Raw genomic sequence first — 16698 nt, forward strand, 5'->3', positions numbered from 1 at the left:
TAGTAATTTCAAATGCCATTGAACATGAGCATGTTTGAGATCATACCTGTGAATGATACTGGGAAGGTGGTGAATGCTGGCCTTGCTGAGAATGCTCATCCATGATAGCAAAAACTTGGCCCTCTCAAACTCTGCTAAAATAAGAAGAATGTATTATTGATCAAAAACTACTATGATACTATGGTAGAAAATGTAAATACAGAACTACTGCACAGTGTATAAAGCTTATTTATAGCTTAATGTCATCATGGATTGTGAAGTTCATATTACTTCATAAATTATTACTAATTTATGCTTTGTTTTTAATAATAGAATGCGGACTAACAGGCTGCTGACAGGTCAGATAACAGTCACAAATATATTGTACTTCTTACTATACAATTTGAATAACTTTGTTTAAACTAGGCAGTAAATGTTTTATTTAACTTTTCTTAAATAATATTGTACATATTAATATACACCATGCTTAAGTCTAATAACAAGGCAGCAAAAAGTGAAGAAAGTTTCCTGTGAATACAAAAGAATTAGGAATCCTAATTTTTCTATCAATAACTAAATCCAATCCATGTATTTACTTCCAAAACCACATAATCCAGTAACTGTCTTACTGGTGGTTGGCAGATTACTTACAGACTTAAGGTAAAAATCATACATGAAGAGGTATATACAGTATTTATTATTAAAGAGAGAGTGAAGAAGTATGACAGTACCTTGAATCACAATACATATACAAAACTGATTTGGGCCTAACTTAACAACAGGTATGTACAGTAACTCAGCCTTACACTTAAACAACCTGCAGGGTTAGGGTTAGGGTTAGGGTTAGGTTGATCCATTACCTCACAGAGCAGAAAATAATAGTAATAACAGGTAGCACAAAAATTCACCACTGATGACTGTGAGACATGTACAGTCTCTTCTGAGGAAAGGCTACTCCTTCACAGCAGCTATATTTCCTGAGATGGGACGACAGGAACATGTGCTTCGGACAGTGGTAGCTGTTAATATCAGGTTATATTGCTCAGCTAACCAGTCAGGAACTGACATAGCTGCTTAACTGTGATATAGCTTATTGCCCAGATGCACACACCACTATATTCATTTGGTGACACACGTGAACAAAACCACAAAATGACTGAAAATGGTGATGAAGTAGTGCAGGACGGTATGGCCAAAATTCTATATCAAGGTATTTTTCAAAATTATACCGGTTTCGCGGTGTTGGATGATATTTTTTTCCCCATGCATGAGTGGATGTTAACCACATTTCCACTGTAATTACTGGCTAAGAATAACCTATTGCACTGTCATGAGAATTGTGCATTGTACAAAAAAAAACATTTTAATGTGCACACAAGTATTAATACAGGTTTGCATGGCCCCATAAAGTGATAGTTTTCAAGGGAGGGGCACTACTGAAGAGAAGGAATCACACTGCATGACAGTTGCAGTCAAAATATAGAGCCTTTTTATTGAACAATATTTGCAAACAACTAAACTTTTGACAACATATTTTCAACCATCCAAAGAGGCATTTAGACTTAGTAAAATATCCAGAGGTGCTTGTCAAAAGTTGTATTGCACTGAACAATGTCTTGAATATGAATATGTCTTAGAAAAGGAATAAATAGTATTTTTTGTAAATCAACTACACTTTATTAATGTTAACAATCTCTGTCCACTAACATGTTAAAGTGACTTTTTAAACAACTTTACCATCATTAAACTGCATAATATTTAAACTAATAAATAATAACAGTAAAATAAATAATAGTGCAACTTCCAGTAATAATACTATTACTTCCAAGACTTCAAGCCCAGGTGCATTACACAGTATTCACCAAATAAAAATAAAATAAAATAAAACAGATGCAACTTGGTGATGACATCTTTACCAACCGAAACATCATTAAGGCAAACTGCATTAATATGGACCTTGCTTTAAGCTAAGCTATATACATAAATAATAAAACTGCAACATGCATTTATATTGCTATTTGTGGTATAGCCTTAGGGCCACAGTGAAGAAAAAAAATACAGACACAGTGATGAAAAAAAACTATATATCGAGATTAAAGTCGACATTTCCACTTTATTCTCGTAGTTTATTTTGTCATTAAAGTAGAATGTCGTAAACTATCCTTCATCCTATAATCAATGTTTAGTTCACTAGATTTTCTCAAACCTCGTCATAAGTTATGTAGCACTTTAAATGCTTTGTTAAGTGTTCCCCGACCCAGTTGTTAATCATTACGCTCTTCTTAAACTGACTTCCTAGTAGAAATAGAAATGATGTAGAAGTAGAAATGTCGATTTTATTCTCGCATATGCATCGAGATTAAAGTGGAAATGTCGAGATTAAAGTGGAAATGTCGAGAATAAAGTCAACATGTCATCACACTATTACACAGCACCCAGGTACTGTACATTACACAGTATTGAAAAAAATACGTCTTGGCTTGCAGTATTATCCAGTAGTATAGAAACTGTATTCACACATTTGAACATAATGGTCCAGATTTGACCTTTTAAATCCAACGTATCTCCAGAAAACAGACGTGACACCTTTCTCCAGCCAAAGTTCTTCTGTGTCATCATCTTCAGAAGGGCCTGCACATGTGCCTTCTTGAGCAGGAGGACCTTTGCGAGCCCTGCAGGATTTTAATCCATTGCGTGTAATGTGTTTCCAATGGTTTTCTTGGTGACTGTGGTCCCTGCTAATTTGAGGTCATTAACTAACTCCTCCCGTGTAGTTCTAGGATTCTTTTTCACCTTTCTCAGAACCATTGACACCCCACGAGGTGAGATCTTTGTGGAGCCCCAGAGCGAGGTCGATTGATGGTCATTTTGTGCTCCTTCCATTTTCAACAATCGCACCAACAGTTGTCACCTTCTCTCCCAGCTTCTTGCTAATGGTTTTGTAGCCCATTCCAGCCTTGTGCAGGTCTACAATTTTGTCTCTGACATCCTTGGACAGCACTTTGGTCTTTCCCATGTTGTAGAGTGTGGAGTCTGCTTGATTGATTGATTCTGTGGACAGGTGTCTTTTATACAGGTGACTAGTTAAGACAGGTGTCCTTAATGAGGGTGACTAATTGAGTAGAAGTGTCTAACCACTCTGTGGGAGCCAGAACTCTTAATGGTTGGTAGGGGTTCAAAACTTATTTCCCTCAATGAAATGCAAATCAATTTCTATCTTTTATTTAAAGTTATTTTTCGATTTTCCTTTTGATGTGCAATCTGCCACTGTTGAAATAAACCTACCATTGAAATGATACTGTTCTGAGACTTTTCATTTCTTTGTCATTGGACAAACTTACAAAATCAGTGAGGGGTCAAATAATTATTTCCTCCACTGTATATATCTATCCCTTTAGCTGTTTTTTATATGTCTATTAGACAGTGCCCTATGGGATGCCAAACAGGCAATTACAATGATTTTCGGAAAATATAAAGTCATTCCTGAATATATAAAGTCAAAACTTGAATATATAAAGTAATTCCTGAATATATAAAGTCATTCCTGAATATATAAAGTCAGAGTTAGAATATATAAAGTCAGAGTTAGAATATATAAAGTCACTCCCGAATATGTAAAGTCAAAGCCTGATTATAAAAAGTCGGCGTCAGAATATATAAGGTCATTACCGAATATATTAAAGTCAGTGTCGGAATATATAACCTTATTACCGAATATATAAATTTAAAGTCAGATTATATTGATATTGATTGAAACGACTCAGGCACATTTTTAGTAAACTCAATGAGTTCCTACTACAACGTAATGAACTAAGTTAACAAAAACATAATATTTTAAATATTTAAAAAAAAAAAAAACCCTGTTCAGTTAATTCATTCAAAATGATGTATGTGCCCGGCATTTTGAACACTATATTTATTTATTCTTTTTGTATGGGCGCATTTTTGGACGAACCTCACAAGCCTGCTCGACTCTGAGTGGCTTCTGCCGAAGTTTACCTTTCACTAGTACGAGCGAAAAGACAAGGATAGAAGTTTTATATATTCGGGAATGATTTTATATATTCTAACGATGACTTTATATATTCAAAAATGAGTTTATATATTCCGACGCTGACTTTATATAATCAGGCTTTGACTTATATTGAGACTTATATTCGGGAGTGACTTTATATATTCCAAAGCTGACTTTATATATTCGGTAATGACTTTATATATTCTAACTCTGACTTTATATATTCAGAAATGACTTTATATATTCTGAAGCTGACTTTATATATTCCAAAAATCATTGTAATTGCCTGTTTGGCACCCCATAGGGCACTGTATAATACATATATAAAAAAAAAAACAGCTAAAGGGATAGATATATAGATAGATAGGAAGGAAAGGCACTATATGATAGGCAGACAGGGAACCTGCTATATAATAATAAATATGCAAAACAGTTCCTCAAAGTAAACAAGTTAGACAATACAGTGATCCCTCGCTATATTGCGCTTCTACTTTCACGGCTTCACTCCATTGCGGATTTTAAATGTAAGCATATCTAAATATATATCACGGATTTTTCGCTGGTTCACGGATTTCATGGACAATGGGTCTTTTAATTTATGGTACATGCTTCCTCAGTTTGTTTGCCCAGTTGATTTCATACAAGGGACGCTATTAGCGGATGGCTGAGAAGCTACCCAATCAGAGCAGGTATTATGTATTAAATAAAACTCATCAATGATATACGATATGCTTCCCGCTCGGTGCTTCGCATACTTAAAAGCCCAAATGGCACCTATTGATTTTTGATTGTTTGCTTTTCTCTCTCTGTCATTCTCTGCTCCTGATGTGCACTCCTTTGAAGAGGAAGATATGTTTGCATTCTTTTAATTGTGAGACGGAACTGTCATCTCTGTCTTGTCATGGAGCAGTTTAAACTTTTGAAAAAGAGACAAATGTTTGTTTGCAGTGTTTTAAAGGCCCCCGTCTCTACAACATCCTGTGTTTCTGTGCAAATCTGTGACACAAGCATGACAATATGAAAAAACAATATAAACGTATGGTTTTTTTACTTCGCAGATTTTCACCTTTCGCGGGGGGTTCTGGAACGCAACCCCCGCGATCGAGGAGGGATTATTGCATACACATGGCATAACATTCAGGTGCATTCAGCAAATAAGTTAACTGATATGAAAGTTGGAGCATTTCACATTTTTACTTATGTTATCTAAGAGCAAGTTTTTTTTTCTTAAATAGTTTTGTAACAATGACTCGAATTCAAAAGTAATAGCAATAAAGTGCAATTAAATGTGTTAGACTACATTAAGTACATGCTTTTTAACAGCAGATTACAAAGGACTTAAAAAAATGAGCACAAATAGGGTTGAGTTTGTGTAATTAAAAATGAACGCAAGATAAATCCTGTCAGAACTTATTCCACCTTTATTACATCATTGCAATCTATACAAAGAAGGTGAAAGGAGGAGTTGCATTGTGTCTTTGTGGACCTGAAGAAAGCATATGACAGGGTGCCTCCAGAGGAGCTGTGGTAATGTACTGTATGAGGAAGTCGGGAGTGGCAGAGAAGTATGTAAGAGCAAGTTAAGTGCAGCAGCGGTGAGGTCTGCAGTAGGAGTGACGGTTGCATTCAACGTGGAGGTGGGATTACATCAGGAATCGGCTCTGAGCCTGTTCTTATTTGCAAAGGTGATGGACAGGTTGACAGAGTAGATTAGACAGGAGTTCCCTTGGACTGTGACGTTTGCTGATGACATTGTGATCTGTAGCAAGAGTAGGGAGCAAGTTGAGGAGAACCTGGAGAGGTGGAGATATGTGGAGAGGAGAGGAATGAAGATCAGTAGGAACAAGACAGAATACATGTGTGAATGAGAGGGAGGTCAGAGAATGGTGAGGATGCAGGGAGTAGAGCTGGAGAAGGTGGATGAGTTTAAATACATGGTGGAGTGGTGGCTCTGAGGCTAGGGATCTGCGCTGGCAATCGGAAGGTTGTCGGTTTGAATCCCGTAAATGCAACTCTGCTCAGTTGGGCCCTTGAGCAAGGCCCTTAACCTGCAATTTCTGAGCGCTTTGAGTAGTGAAAAAAACGCTATATAAATGCAAAGAATTAAAAAAGAATTAAGGGATAAACATTACAGAGTAACATGGATTGAGGAAGAAAGGTGAAAAAGAGAACGCAGGCAGGGTGGAATGGGTGGAGAAGAGTGTCAGGAGTAATCTGAAAGGAAGATCTACAGGTCAGTTTTGAGACCAGCTATGTTATATGGGATGGAGACGGTAGCACTGACCAGAACGCAGGAGGTATATTGCAAAAAGGATGTTAAAGACAGAGCTGCCAGGCAAGAGGAAAAGAAGAAGGTGATGTATGTGACAGAGCAAGATGTAGAGGACAGGAAGATATGGAACAAGATGATCTGCTGTGACAACCCCTAACAGGAGCAGCCAAAAGAAGAAGACGACAAAGAAGGTGAAAACAAATCAGAAAATGTTTAGTGATAAAAGAAAAAAAAAAAAACCTGGTTGCATTAGTCTGCACAACCTTTAATAATCAAGGATGTGGCTGCGTTAAGAATAAAGCAATCACAATAAGTCTTATCCTTAATAATGGTATACACCTGACATCAATTAAAGGGTCTCTAAATGAGCTCAGATAAAGTTTGACTCTTCCTGATTATTATCAGATTATTCTGATACCCTCTTGGTTGCAACATACTTCAAAAGCCATGGTCCGCAAAGAGCTTTTAAAACATAATCTCATAATTGAAAGGTATCAGTCAGGACAGAAGTACAAAAAAGCATCCAAAGCATTAAACATCCCATGAAGCAAGGTGAAGACAGTCATCAACAAGTAGAGAAAATATGGCTCAACAGTAATTCTGCCAAGATCAGGACATCCCTACAGGACTGATGAGAAGACACGGAGAAAACTGGTAAGGGAGGCTACCAAGAGGCCTACAGCTACAGAGTTTCTGTTGGTTTCATTTTTTTATAACACAAAATCTGCAATTTTGGCAGGGTTGTGTATACTTTTTAGATCCACAGTACCTTTCCCGTGTTATTAATTAGTTCAAAAACCATTTAGCTGCAGACTGATAGCATCATTTCTTTACAATAATAACTGGCAAGTATAATATTGTTCAAACAATTTAATCTTACATGTGCTTACATAATTGCTTTCCTCTTCCATTTATTTAAAGTGAAGTGACTTTTTATTGGCTCTGTTAGTTAACTTACCTAAAGCAGCATGAGATGGGCACTGCTGTCGGACGAGTAAAAGAGGAAAATATACAAGTTCAAACAACCACTTTCAAGGTAAAATTTAAACAGTAAACTCATTCCTTGTTGAATAGAGAACATTTCTCCATTTGAAGGTGGATGAGTTTGCAAATTCGCCAATGCTTTTTGAAGGGAGATACTGAAATTTTTGAACTTTGTACAGCACTACCTGTTTGAGATGTCTGAACAAAAGACTGAACTGTTTTGACAAACGTATTTGAAGAATAAGTGTGCCACTTCTCAAAAAAGCTGGTACACAGAAGGCTGAATTGTTTCATTTTGACAGACAGACAAACATGGGCATTTACAATACGTGCTTTGCAAATTATATGAGAATGCACCTAAAAATGGATGTCACTGGATGAAAAATTATTATAAACTCTATTGAAAAGAATATTTTTTAGATGTTATGTGCTCGTTTACATCTGTGAAATTGCTCTAAGCTAAGACAGCCATAACACGACACATGGATGTACTTTTAAATATCTATATGTAGCTGACAACTATTCTATTTGAAAAAGCTTTTAATCTTTATTTTATCATTCTCATGCTCTTTATTATCAAATTCAATAAATTACAGGCAGTCCCTGGGTTACGTACGAGATAGGGACTGTAGGTTTGTGCTTAAGTTGAATTTGTATGAAAGTCAGAACAGGTAAATTATTTTAATAAATGCTTTTGTTGACCGACTGTAACCAAGTGCTCTGCCAATTAATGATGGAGTTTCACCTCTCTCTGACCTTTTTATTATTTCTCCTTTATTTTCAATGGTGATGGTTTTTATCTTCTTTACTGTATCACCAGCACTTGCATCAGATTTGTGTTTCAGAGACATTCTTGAAGGGTGAAGACAAAAGGTTAAGATGAGCTCTTCTGCACGGCACTGTACACGCTATCACAGGAAGGCACCCGTCGTCAACACGTTTGATGTACTGAACAAGAGACAACTTCTTGCTATGTGTGCAACAGTACAAGCAGGCTTGCTATTGAGAATGAATGGGGGCGGCGAGGCACCACACAGTCACCTTCACTACAGTATGCTGGCTGCAGCATCCACCAACCGAGAACGAACACAGTGCGGCCAAAGGCGAGTAGTGAATCGCCCACCACTACCCCCATTCAACAGGCAGCCACCCTACAATGCTATCCCACGCCACCCCATTCACCCTCAATGGCCTCCATTCAGCCACAGCTGGGTCACCACTTGCAGCATTACTATCCGCCCACCCGTTTGTTCTCGGTGGGCGGGCAGTGAAACGCCTCCCTTCGCTCCATCCAGCCTGCGTCCAGTCAGGAGCAGTAGCTGCGGCGGTGTAGTGGGCAGGCAGCGAACTGCCCCATCAAGCCTCCATCCTGCACACGAGCGATAGCTGTGGCCCCAGTAACTATGGACCACAGGTCACCGCTTGCCGCCAGTAGCCGCCCAAGGGACACAACACTGTGCGAGCAGCAAAATCGCCCCCCTTCAGCCTCCATCCAGCCACTGCTTGCAGTGTTCCCAGGCCGAAGATGACGGAGTGGCAGTTACTGAGGCGCATGTGTCACAGCTGCGGCCCCGATCGTAAGTCATAGGTCGGATGTCCGTAACCTGGGGACTACCTGTATTAGCAATCCAATAATTGCAGCATTTTAGATGTACACAGTGTTAAGATTTATGTAGCTCACAATTGTAAAAATATTGGAACCAAACTGAGTACTTAGTATATATGTTCAAAATGCAGATATTTATATTATACAAATAAATATCTTTTTGTAAAACATACAGTAAATTTTTCTTTGTCAGATCTCACCTACAGTGTAAATGTAATAATATATAAATAATAATTAAGCTAGCTAGGATCACTCAGAAACTTTTTTTATGAAAACAACTGGGGAATTCATTTAGTGAAGTCTGCATCAAAAATTCTCTTTTACAGCTATTCTCAAAGACCTATTCCCATGTAACATAAGGAAAGATGCTATTTAAATTTTTATGCAAATAAATAATGAATTTAATTTAATTTGTTTTCTTTCATTTACTCCAAGTAAAGACAAAATGAAAATGACTAACATATTAAAGTATTTAAAATATTCTTTAAATAAATTAGAATGACTGGGCTACACATTGAAGAGTTAAATAGAAAATAAAATCTGACAAGCTAAAACTGAACTGCATATACTGTAGTTTGCAGAAATATATTTCAGTTTCCTTTTTAAGGTTTTCTAGACATGTTTAATTCACATCAAGAACAGTACAAGATAGTACTATTGCAAGATGTAACTGTGAAATTTTCTGTACACATAGTAGTTGCCACTGTTCCAACTCATTGTTTCAAAGGATTTTATTAAATAATGCACAAGAGTTCACATATTTAGCATATGGACTCAAACCTTCCCCCCAAAGCCAAATGTTCACATTGTGCTGTTTTTTGTGCATATTCATATATCAACAGGTCTAAGACTCACCCTTTATTATTATACTTTGGCTTTGTAACACTGATCAGATTTTATTATATAAACACATTTTAAAACATATGTACTTTGGTCTTCCCAATGACCAGACCTGTTTTCCATCATGTGCCCATTGGTCCAGAGATAGACTCTAATACCCAAAGAGACTAAATGGGATTAGACAGGTTAAACAGGATTGAGACTTATTTTTTTAATTTATAAATCAAATTACAAGTAAAACATTTTATACAATCAGCAAACATTTATGTTTGAATATTAGCCAAGTCAAACAGAGCAACACCCAATCCCTATTCAATCTATAGTACAGTATGAACAGTCATTGTTTCATCTTTGCAGTTTAAACTATCACAATAAAATTTTCATTGCATAATGCTGTTCCATCTGTTGTTACTCCAAATAATTGTATTAAATGACTGGGAGTAATTGTAAATCAAACATGATCTGCTTCAACACAATGATCCTCCTCACCTAACACGAGCTGGAAGGCCTGCTCTATGAAGCTGTGTATTTAAAGAGATGTCACTACTACCCTATTCTCCAGGCCTGGCCCGCCCACTGTGACCATCACCAAGTACCAAACCTCTATTAGGTGTGCTATGCGAATGATGCAGACATCAAATCAGCTGCAAAAGACTGTTGGCATGAACAAAACAAAATGTGCTATTAGGGTAGCATAAGATGATGTTTGTGAACATTATAGCAAGTATCTCTTTATTATGAAAAAAATCTGGGTGGGAGACAAGACGGATCTTCTCGAAGACAATTTGACATACCGTGGAAGAAACTTCAACGCCACGCAAAGACAGATAATTTGACGCCCCACAAGACAAGGCAGTGAGACAACATTTAAAACAAGTTCACGGACATCTAACCAAACAGTTGTTGGAGTGCTTTTGGCAGACAGACATCATGTGCTCCCAGCTCTTAAAACAATGACAAGCAGAACACACAGCTTGCCAGCAGCAGCAGGAAGCCAGCAGATGATACGACCACTTCTCCTTAGTGTGCTTTCTGCAACACAATGCGAGAGGCAGAGATGCGAAGTGGCAGAAGGACAGCTGCTGTACAGGCTTTTAAATGATTGACGTGCAGCGACAAAAGAAAACACAGCTCTCCAACAGCAGCAGCAGAAAGACAGCAGATGATCCGACAACATCTCCTTAGCATAAGCGTTCAGCCGCCTCCTTCACAACACAAGCAGCGCTATATGTCCTGTGAGAAACATTTAACTAGGCCCGTGGCCGGAAATAAAGGGCAAGTATTGTTTTTACAAAAGTTTTAAAGTAAAAGTGAAAATAATGCATATGAAACAATTCCCATGAAAATAAAAACCTCTTTAAATTGTATATCCGGAAACCAAACCCGGGGTGGACGGGCAAAGCCCCTAGTATTAAAGTAAACAAATTACTTGTTTGCTTATACTGAATGGGTCAAAGTGAAAGCATTTTGATCCCCTGAACTATCTATATACTACTGCTATTCTGAGTGTGTAACAGTCCTGTCCCTATAACTTATTCACCTTTTTAGGTTACGTATGCACTACTAGAGTATTTAATACTTCATAAACATGTAACCATGTCTTGTTTCTTTAAATGTTCAAAATTAAACCTGAAATGAATATAAGTGGACAAAGTAAACAAACAATGAAACAACCATCCACGAAAACAATCCTGTATAAACTAAGAACTGCTGATCAGATTTTGTTAAGGCCAATACAAGGCATTGACTATGTTACCGGATCGGCCGATACAGATTTTTTTCCTTTATCTCTTAAAGAAATAAAAATGTACAAAATATGCATACATGTCAAATTCTTACAACTAATATCTTTATAACAATATTTCATTACAATGAACTGTTTTACGGTCCTGACAGTTTCCCCATAAGACAGAGTCTATAAAAATCTTTCTTGTTACCAAAAAATACATTCAGCAGATACTTTCATTACAACGGCGCCCAAAAGACCTTGAAATACTAGCTAGTTCTGTGGTCACAGCTCAGTTGTGCACAACAATCCTCAAACAGAAACATGACACATTTTTCTCTTTCTTCAACTTTCCTCATACTGTTTTTGCTTTGTTTGTTTTCTGTGGTTTTCAGTGATACCTTATTGCTTATTGCTCGTCAGCATTTGAAAAACATCCATTGAATTTAACTCATTGTCACCCTCCTATACAAATGGCAGACAAAAAACAAAAACAGTTCACATTAGAAAACTTGAAATTTTTGCAGCCTCGATTCTAGCAAAACAAAAAGACGCTGCCAGTGAATTCAGAATTTCCCATCATCATTGTCAACTTTCTTAAAAGACCAAGCAAAATAGAATACAAACCTTGGGCCTCAGCACAAACGTAAGTGAATTGCTGCATTTGAAGATGTCAAAAGCTGTTATTCCTCTCATCATTGGCAAGTCACCAGTCCTTAGTGTTTTAAGCGCCACATTCCTTCTCTAAGAGTATAAAGCAAACCAGAGAGCTTGGATGACTCAAGGCATTTTGGGAAACTGGCTGTGACAGCTTCACAAGGATATTATGATGCATAAGTCACTGTCTTGCACCCCAAAACATGAGGCTGAGTCTCAGTACTTTAGCAAAAACAGCTTTATTCAACTTGAAACAGGAACAGCACAGTTATTTCTTATAGTGGGATCTACCACCCTCCTATACACAGGCACAGTAGTCAGGCAGGGTCGTGGCCAGGTTAGTGGCCAAGTAATACTGTTCTCTGCATTATAATGTTCCTTGCATCACCTATCGACGACAGGCTCAACTGTGATCGGATTTGGATTTGCTTCTCCAGCACTCTACTGCAGCACTGTTACAAGCAATCTCCCACAGACGGCAATCACACTTCGGCGAGTCTCACAATATGAAGAAGAACAACAGAAAGATTCTGCTTTTGGTTGAAAACTGTGCTGCTCACAGCATGCTTCTACATTTAGATAATGTTCAAGTTGAGTTCCTACCATCCAATGACACGACAGTGCTTTAGCCATTGGATCTGGGCATCATTCGCACCCTGAAAATGTATTATCACAAAGGAAATGCTGAGAAAAATTCTCGTCAGCATAACTTGCAAAGGTATGCAAGAAAAAATAAAGGAACAAATATAGGAAAATTCATCTAAGTTTGGGAGTAAACTTACAGCAATTGGCACTCAGTTTAAAGACGTTAAGCAAATACTCACGACTTGTATTGAAACAACTGAACAAATGGCATCTACGGCTGACAGAAAAGCAACTGAGACTTTCTGCACTGGAAGATAGATTCAAAAGGAATAATATTAGAATCGACGGTCTCCCTGAGAATTGTGAAAGTACAAACCAGCGAATTTCATAGCTGAACTATTCTCTAAAATAATTGGAGATGACTTCACATCAGACAACGAGATACCAGCAGCTTACTGCATACAAGGATTAAATCCTTCTAAACCTAAAACTCGTGCGTTTGGAAAAATTACAATTTAAACTTCATATAATGTTACTTCTCAGACAGAAACAAGAGATTATATTTGAAAATAACCACATTCGTATTTTCCCGGATATCTCACGATCAACAGCAGCTAAACGTGCCGCATTTTACAACATTAAAAAGCATTTACAGAAACCTGAGATTCACGATACAGCCTCTTGTATCCTGCCATACTGAAAGAGGACATTCAAGGAAAGCTATACATTTTTAATTCTATGGAGGGGGCAGAAAGAGAGCTAAAAAAAACTGATCCCGACACTTTTTTGAAATACGTTCGTTGGTCGCATCCTATTCAGGCATAACAAAGATCTAACTGGCTGTTTGATCCACCTGTAATGATACTGGTACCATAATTATACATCCTATTTACATCTCAGTCACTTTTTGTTTTACGTTTTAAGTATAATTACAGGCGTATATGTATGTATACTGTAACATCATACACTTGGTTTATTGCATTAGACTTGCTATATTCATTCAGGGCTACTGTTTAACATCATTCCCTGGGTTTACTTTCTCAAGATTGTTTAAGATTATATGTTATGCTTATAGTATTTGGACTGTATTGACAATAGACTAGGGGGCTCTGCAACCTGCTCGCTTCGCTCGCCATCCCCCATGCAGGCCATATTCGTTAGTCATTTCCCGGATCTGCCACTTGCGACAAATCATGCTGTGCTTTTGGATAAACACAAATATCAACTCTGTCCTTGATATCGCGGTCTTTTGAAACTGTTAGCGCTAACAATTCGTCACATGCTGGTTTATTATATACTAGCAAAATACCCACGCTTCGCAGCGGAGAAGTAGTGTGTTAAAGAAGTTATGAAAAAGAAAAGGAAACATTTTAAAAATAACGTAACATGATTGTCAGTGTAATTGTTTTGTCACTGTTATGAGTGTTGCTGTCATCAAGGATTTGATTATCATTATTTCTTTCAATCAGGTTCGTATTTGGAAGATGTGTTGTGTTCAAGTTACATTCCGTGTTTGGCAACCGTTGTAAAGATAACAGGTTTCATTCATCGATTCCTTTCTTACTGCATCAATAAACAGCTCGTCATCCTCTTTATTTGAGACATCACACACTGCATGCACAGGTTTTTTTACACTGTCTTCCTTTAGCTGGACATTGACTTTTTCCACCGTGTGCTTTGTTTCTGCAGTAACTGCACTTATGAATATGCTTGTATGCGTCAATTGCTTCATATTCTTTTGCTGCCTTCTCAATTGTGTAATGCGTTTTTTGTTCAGTGCTCTTTAGAGCTGTTGCTTTGTGTCTGTCTGTGAGCCGCTCGGAGTACATGCATCGAAGGTTCTCAGCTGTGCTTGTGCTATCTCGTGCGATGTTAGCTCAGACCGGCAATGCGTCTTCTCATTAAACTTGTATCTCGCGAATATCGTATTCGTAGTAGGCATGACAAACACCAGCGGCAGCATGTCTATGAACTTAATTTAAACAAGGTTTACACCGTGCTTTGTTTCCGCAGTAGCTGCATTTATGAATATGCTTGTATGCGTCACTTGCTTCATATTCTTTTGCTGTCTTCTCAATTGTGTAATGCCTTATTTGTTCAGCGCTCATTGGAGCTGTTACTTTTTGTCTGCGTACTGCGTTCACAGTCAGTTCACGTGAGCCGCACAGAGTACATGCATCGAAGGTTCTCAGCTGTGTTTGTGCTATCTCGTGCGATGTCCACGGCTTTATTTAATGTTAGCTAAGACCTGGCACTTAAAAGTTTCTCTCTCACTTTTGCTGAGTTTGTGCCAAACACCACCCTGACCATCTCATCTTCGTTTGCATAAGCACAGTTCTTTACCCACGAATATTTAGTGTGTTTAGTGTGTAATATTTAGAGTGTTTCTATTGGATTGCCGCTGACAGACGGACGGCCTTATATGGGCAGGCACTCAATTACGTGGGAGGCATGACGATGAGGGACGCAACTCCGCCTCACACAGCGACCGAGCTGCAGGCTATGGCCGGTATATATGTACATAAGCAGGTTCCAGTTATGACTGTTATGCGTAGAATTTCGAAATGAAACCTGTCAGTCAGTGAGGGCTTTGCCTTTTATTAGTATAGATGCGAGCGTGATCTTTCAGATCTTTTGTTCATGTTTATCAGATACATTTCATGTAAAGTGCAATACTTCTGGACATATGGATTTGTATCCATTATTGGCTGTAGAATTTCCAATACGTCTGATAGTTTAACTCTTTCGATTTTATGTAGCATCGCTTCTCTGATCTTAACCTGACCGAAATGTGGTTTCTTTGAAATTAAACTTGTAGTAGCTTAAAATGTTGCCGGACCATAGTGTATGGTCCAGAATCGTGCAATCTACGTTTTGAACATTATATCTACCAAACGCAAACAGATTATTGTAGATTTGGATATTTTGCATGTAGTGTTTGTAGATTTCACTTTCAACAAATTACAAATCTTTTAATTCTCGTGGATACGCCTCTTCATTGGGAAGAAACACTACTTTTTCCTTTTTGGCAACACGAATTAGACGATCTACAAGTCTACGACTTAAACTTTAAAACCGACAAATATCTACATACTTTTGTCATATCATTTACAGTTGTGCTTGAAAGTTTGTGAACCCTTTACAATTTTCTATATTTCTGCATAAATATGACCTAAATCATCAGATTTTCACTCAAGTCCTAAAAGTAGATAAAGAGAAACCAGTTAAACAAATGAGACAAAAATATTATACTTGGTCATTTCTTTATTAAGGAAAATGATCGAATATTACATATTTGTGAGTGGCAAAAGTATGTGAACCTTTGCTTTCAGTATTCTTTGTCCTTGCTGACTATTACTGGGATCCTTTGTGACCTCACTATTACACACCTTGCTCTTAGAGTGATCTTTGTTGGTCGACTACTCCTGGGGAGGGTAACAATGGTCTCGAATTTCCTCCATTTGTACACAATCTGTCTGACTGTGGATTGGTGGAGTCCAAACTCTTTAGAGATGGTTTTGTAACCTTTTCCAGCCTGATGAGCATCATCAACTCTTTTTCTGAGGTCCTCAGAAATCTCCTTTGTTCATGCCACGATACACTTCCACAAACGTGTTGTGAAGAGCAAACTTTGATAGATCTTTTTCTTTAAATAACACAGAGTGCCCATTCACACCTGACTAGTGGTGGGCGGTATCACCAAAATTGTATATCACGGTATTTTTCTAAATTATCCCGGTTTCACGGTATTCAACGGTATTTTTTTCCCCCATGCATGAGTGGATGTTATCCACATTTTTCACTGCAATTACTGGCTAAGAATAACCTATTCCACTGTCCAGAGTATTGCACAAAAAAATTTTTTTAATGTGCACACAAGTATTAATACAGTTTTGCATTGCCCCATAAAGTGATAGTTTTCAAGGGGGTGGCACTAATGGAGAAGGTATCACATTGCATGACAGATGCAGTCAAAATATAGAACCTTTTTATTGAACAAATTTTGCAAAAACAAACTATAATTTTGACAACAT

The 16698-nt window shown here is 37.7% G+C and overlaps 1 protein-coding gene across 1 annotated transcript in view; it reads right to left on the reverse strand.

Moving 5' to 3' along the window:
• Positions 1-134, reverse strand: part of nek7 (NIMA-related kinase 7) — a 173342-nt gene extending 173208 nt beyond the window's left edge. Inside the window, exon 1 of the mRNA XM_039735003.1 lies at positions 47-134. Within this exon, the coding sequence (XP_039590937.1) occupies positions 47-103 (57 nt within the window). The 5' untranslated portion in view covers positions 104-134. The remainder of the gene's footprint in view (positions 1-46) is intronic.
• Positions 135-16698: the final 16564 nt, after the last annotated feature.

This window comes from Polypterus senegalus, chromosome 14 (assembly GCF_016835505.1).
Source record: "Polypterus senegalus isolate Bchr_013 chromosome 14, ASM1683550v1, whole genome shotgun sequence".
Lineage (NCBI taxonomy): Eukaryota > Metazoa > Chordata > Cladistia > Polypteriformes > Polypteridae > Polypterus > Polypterus senegalus.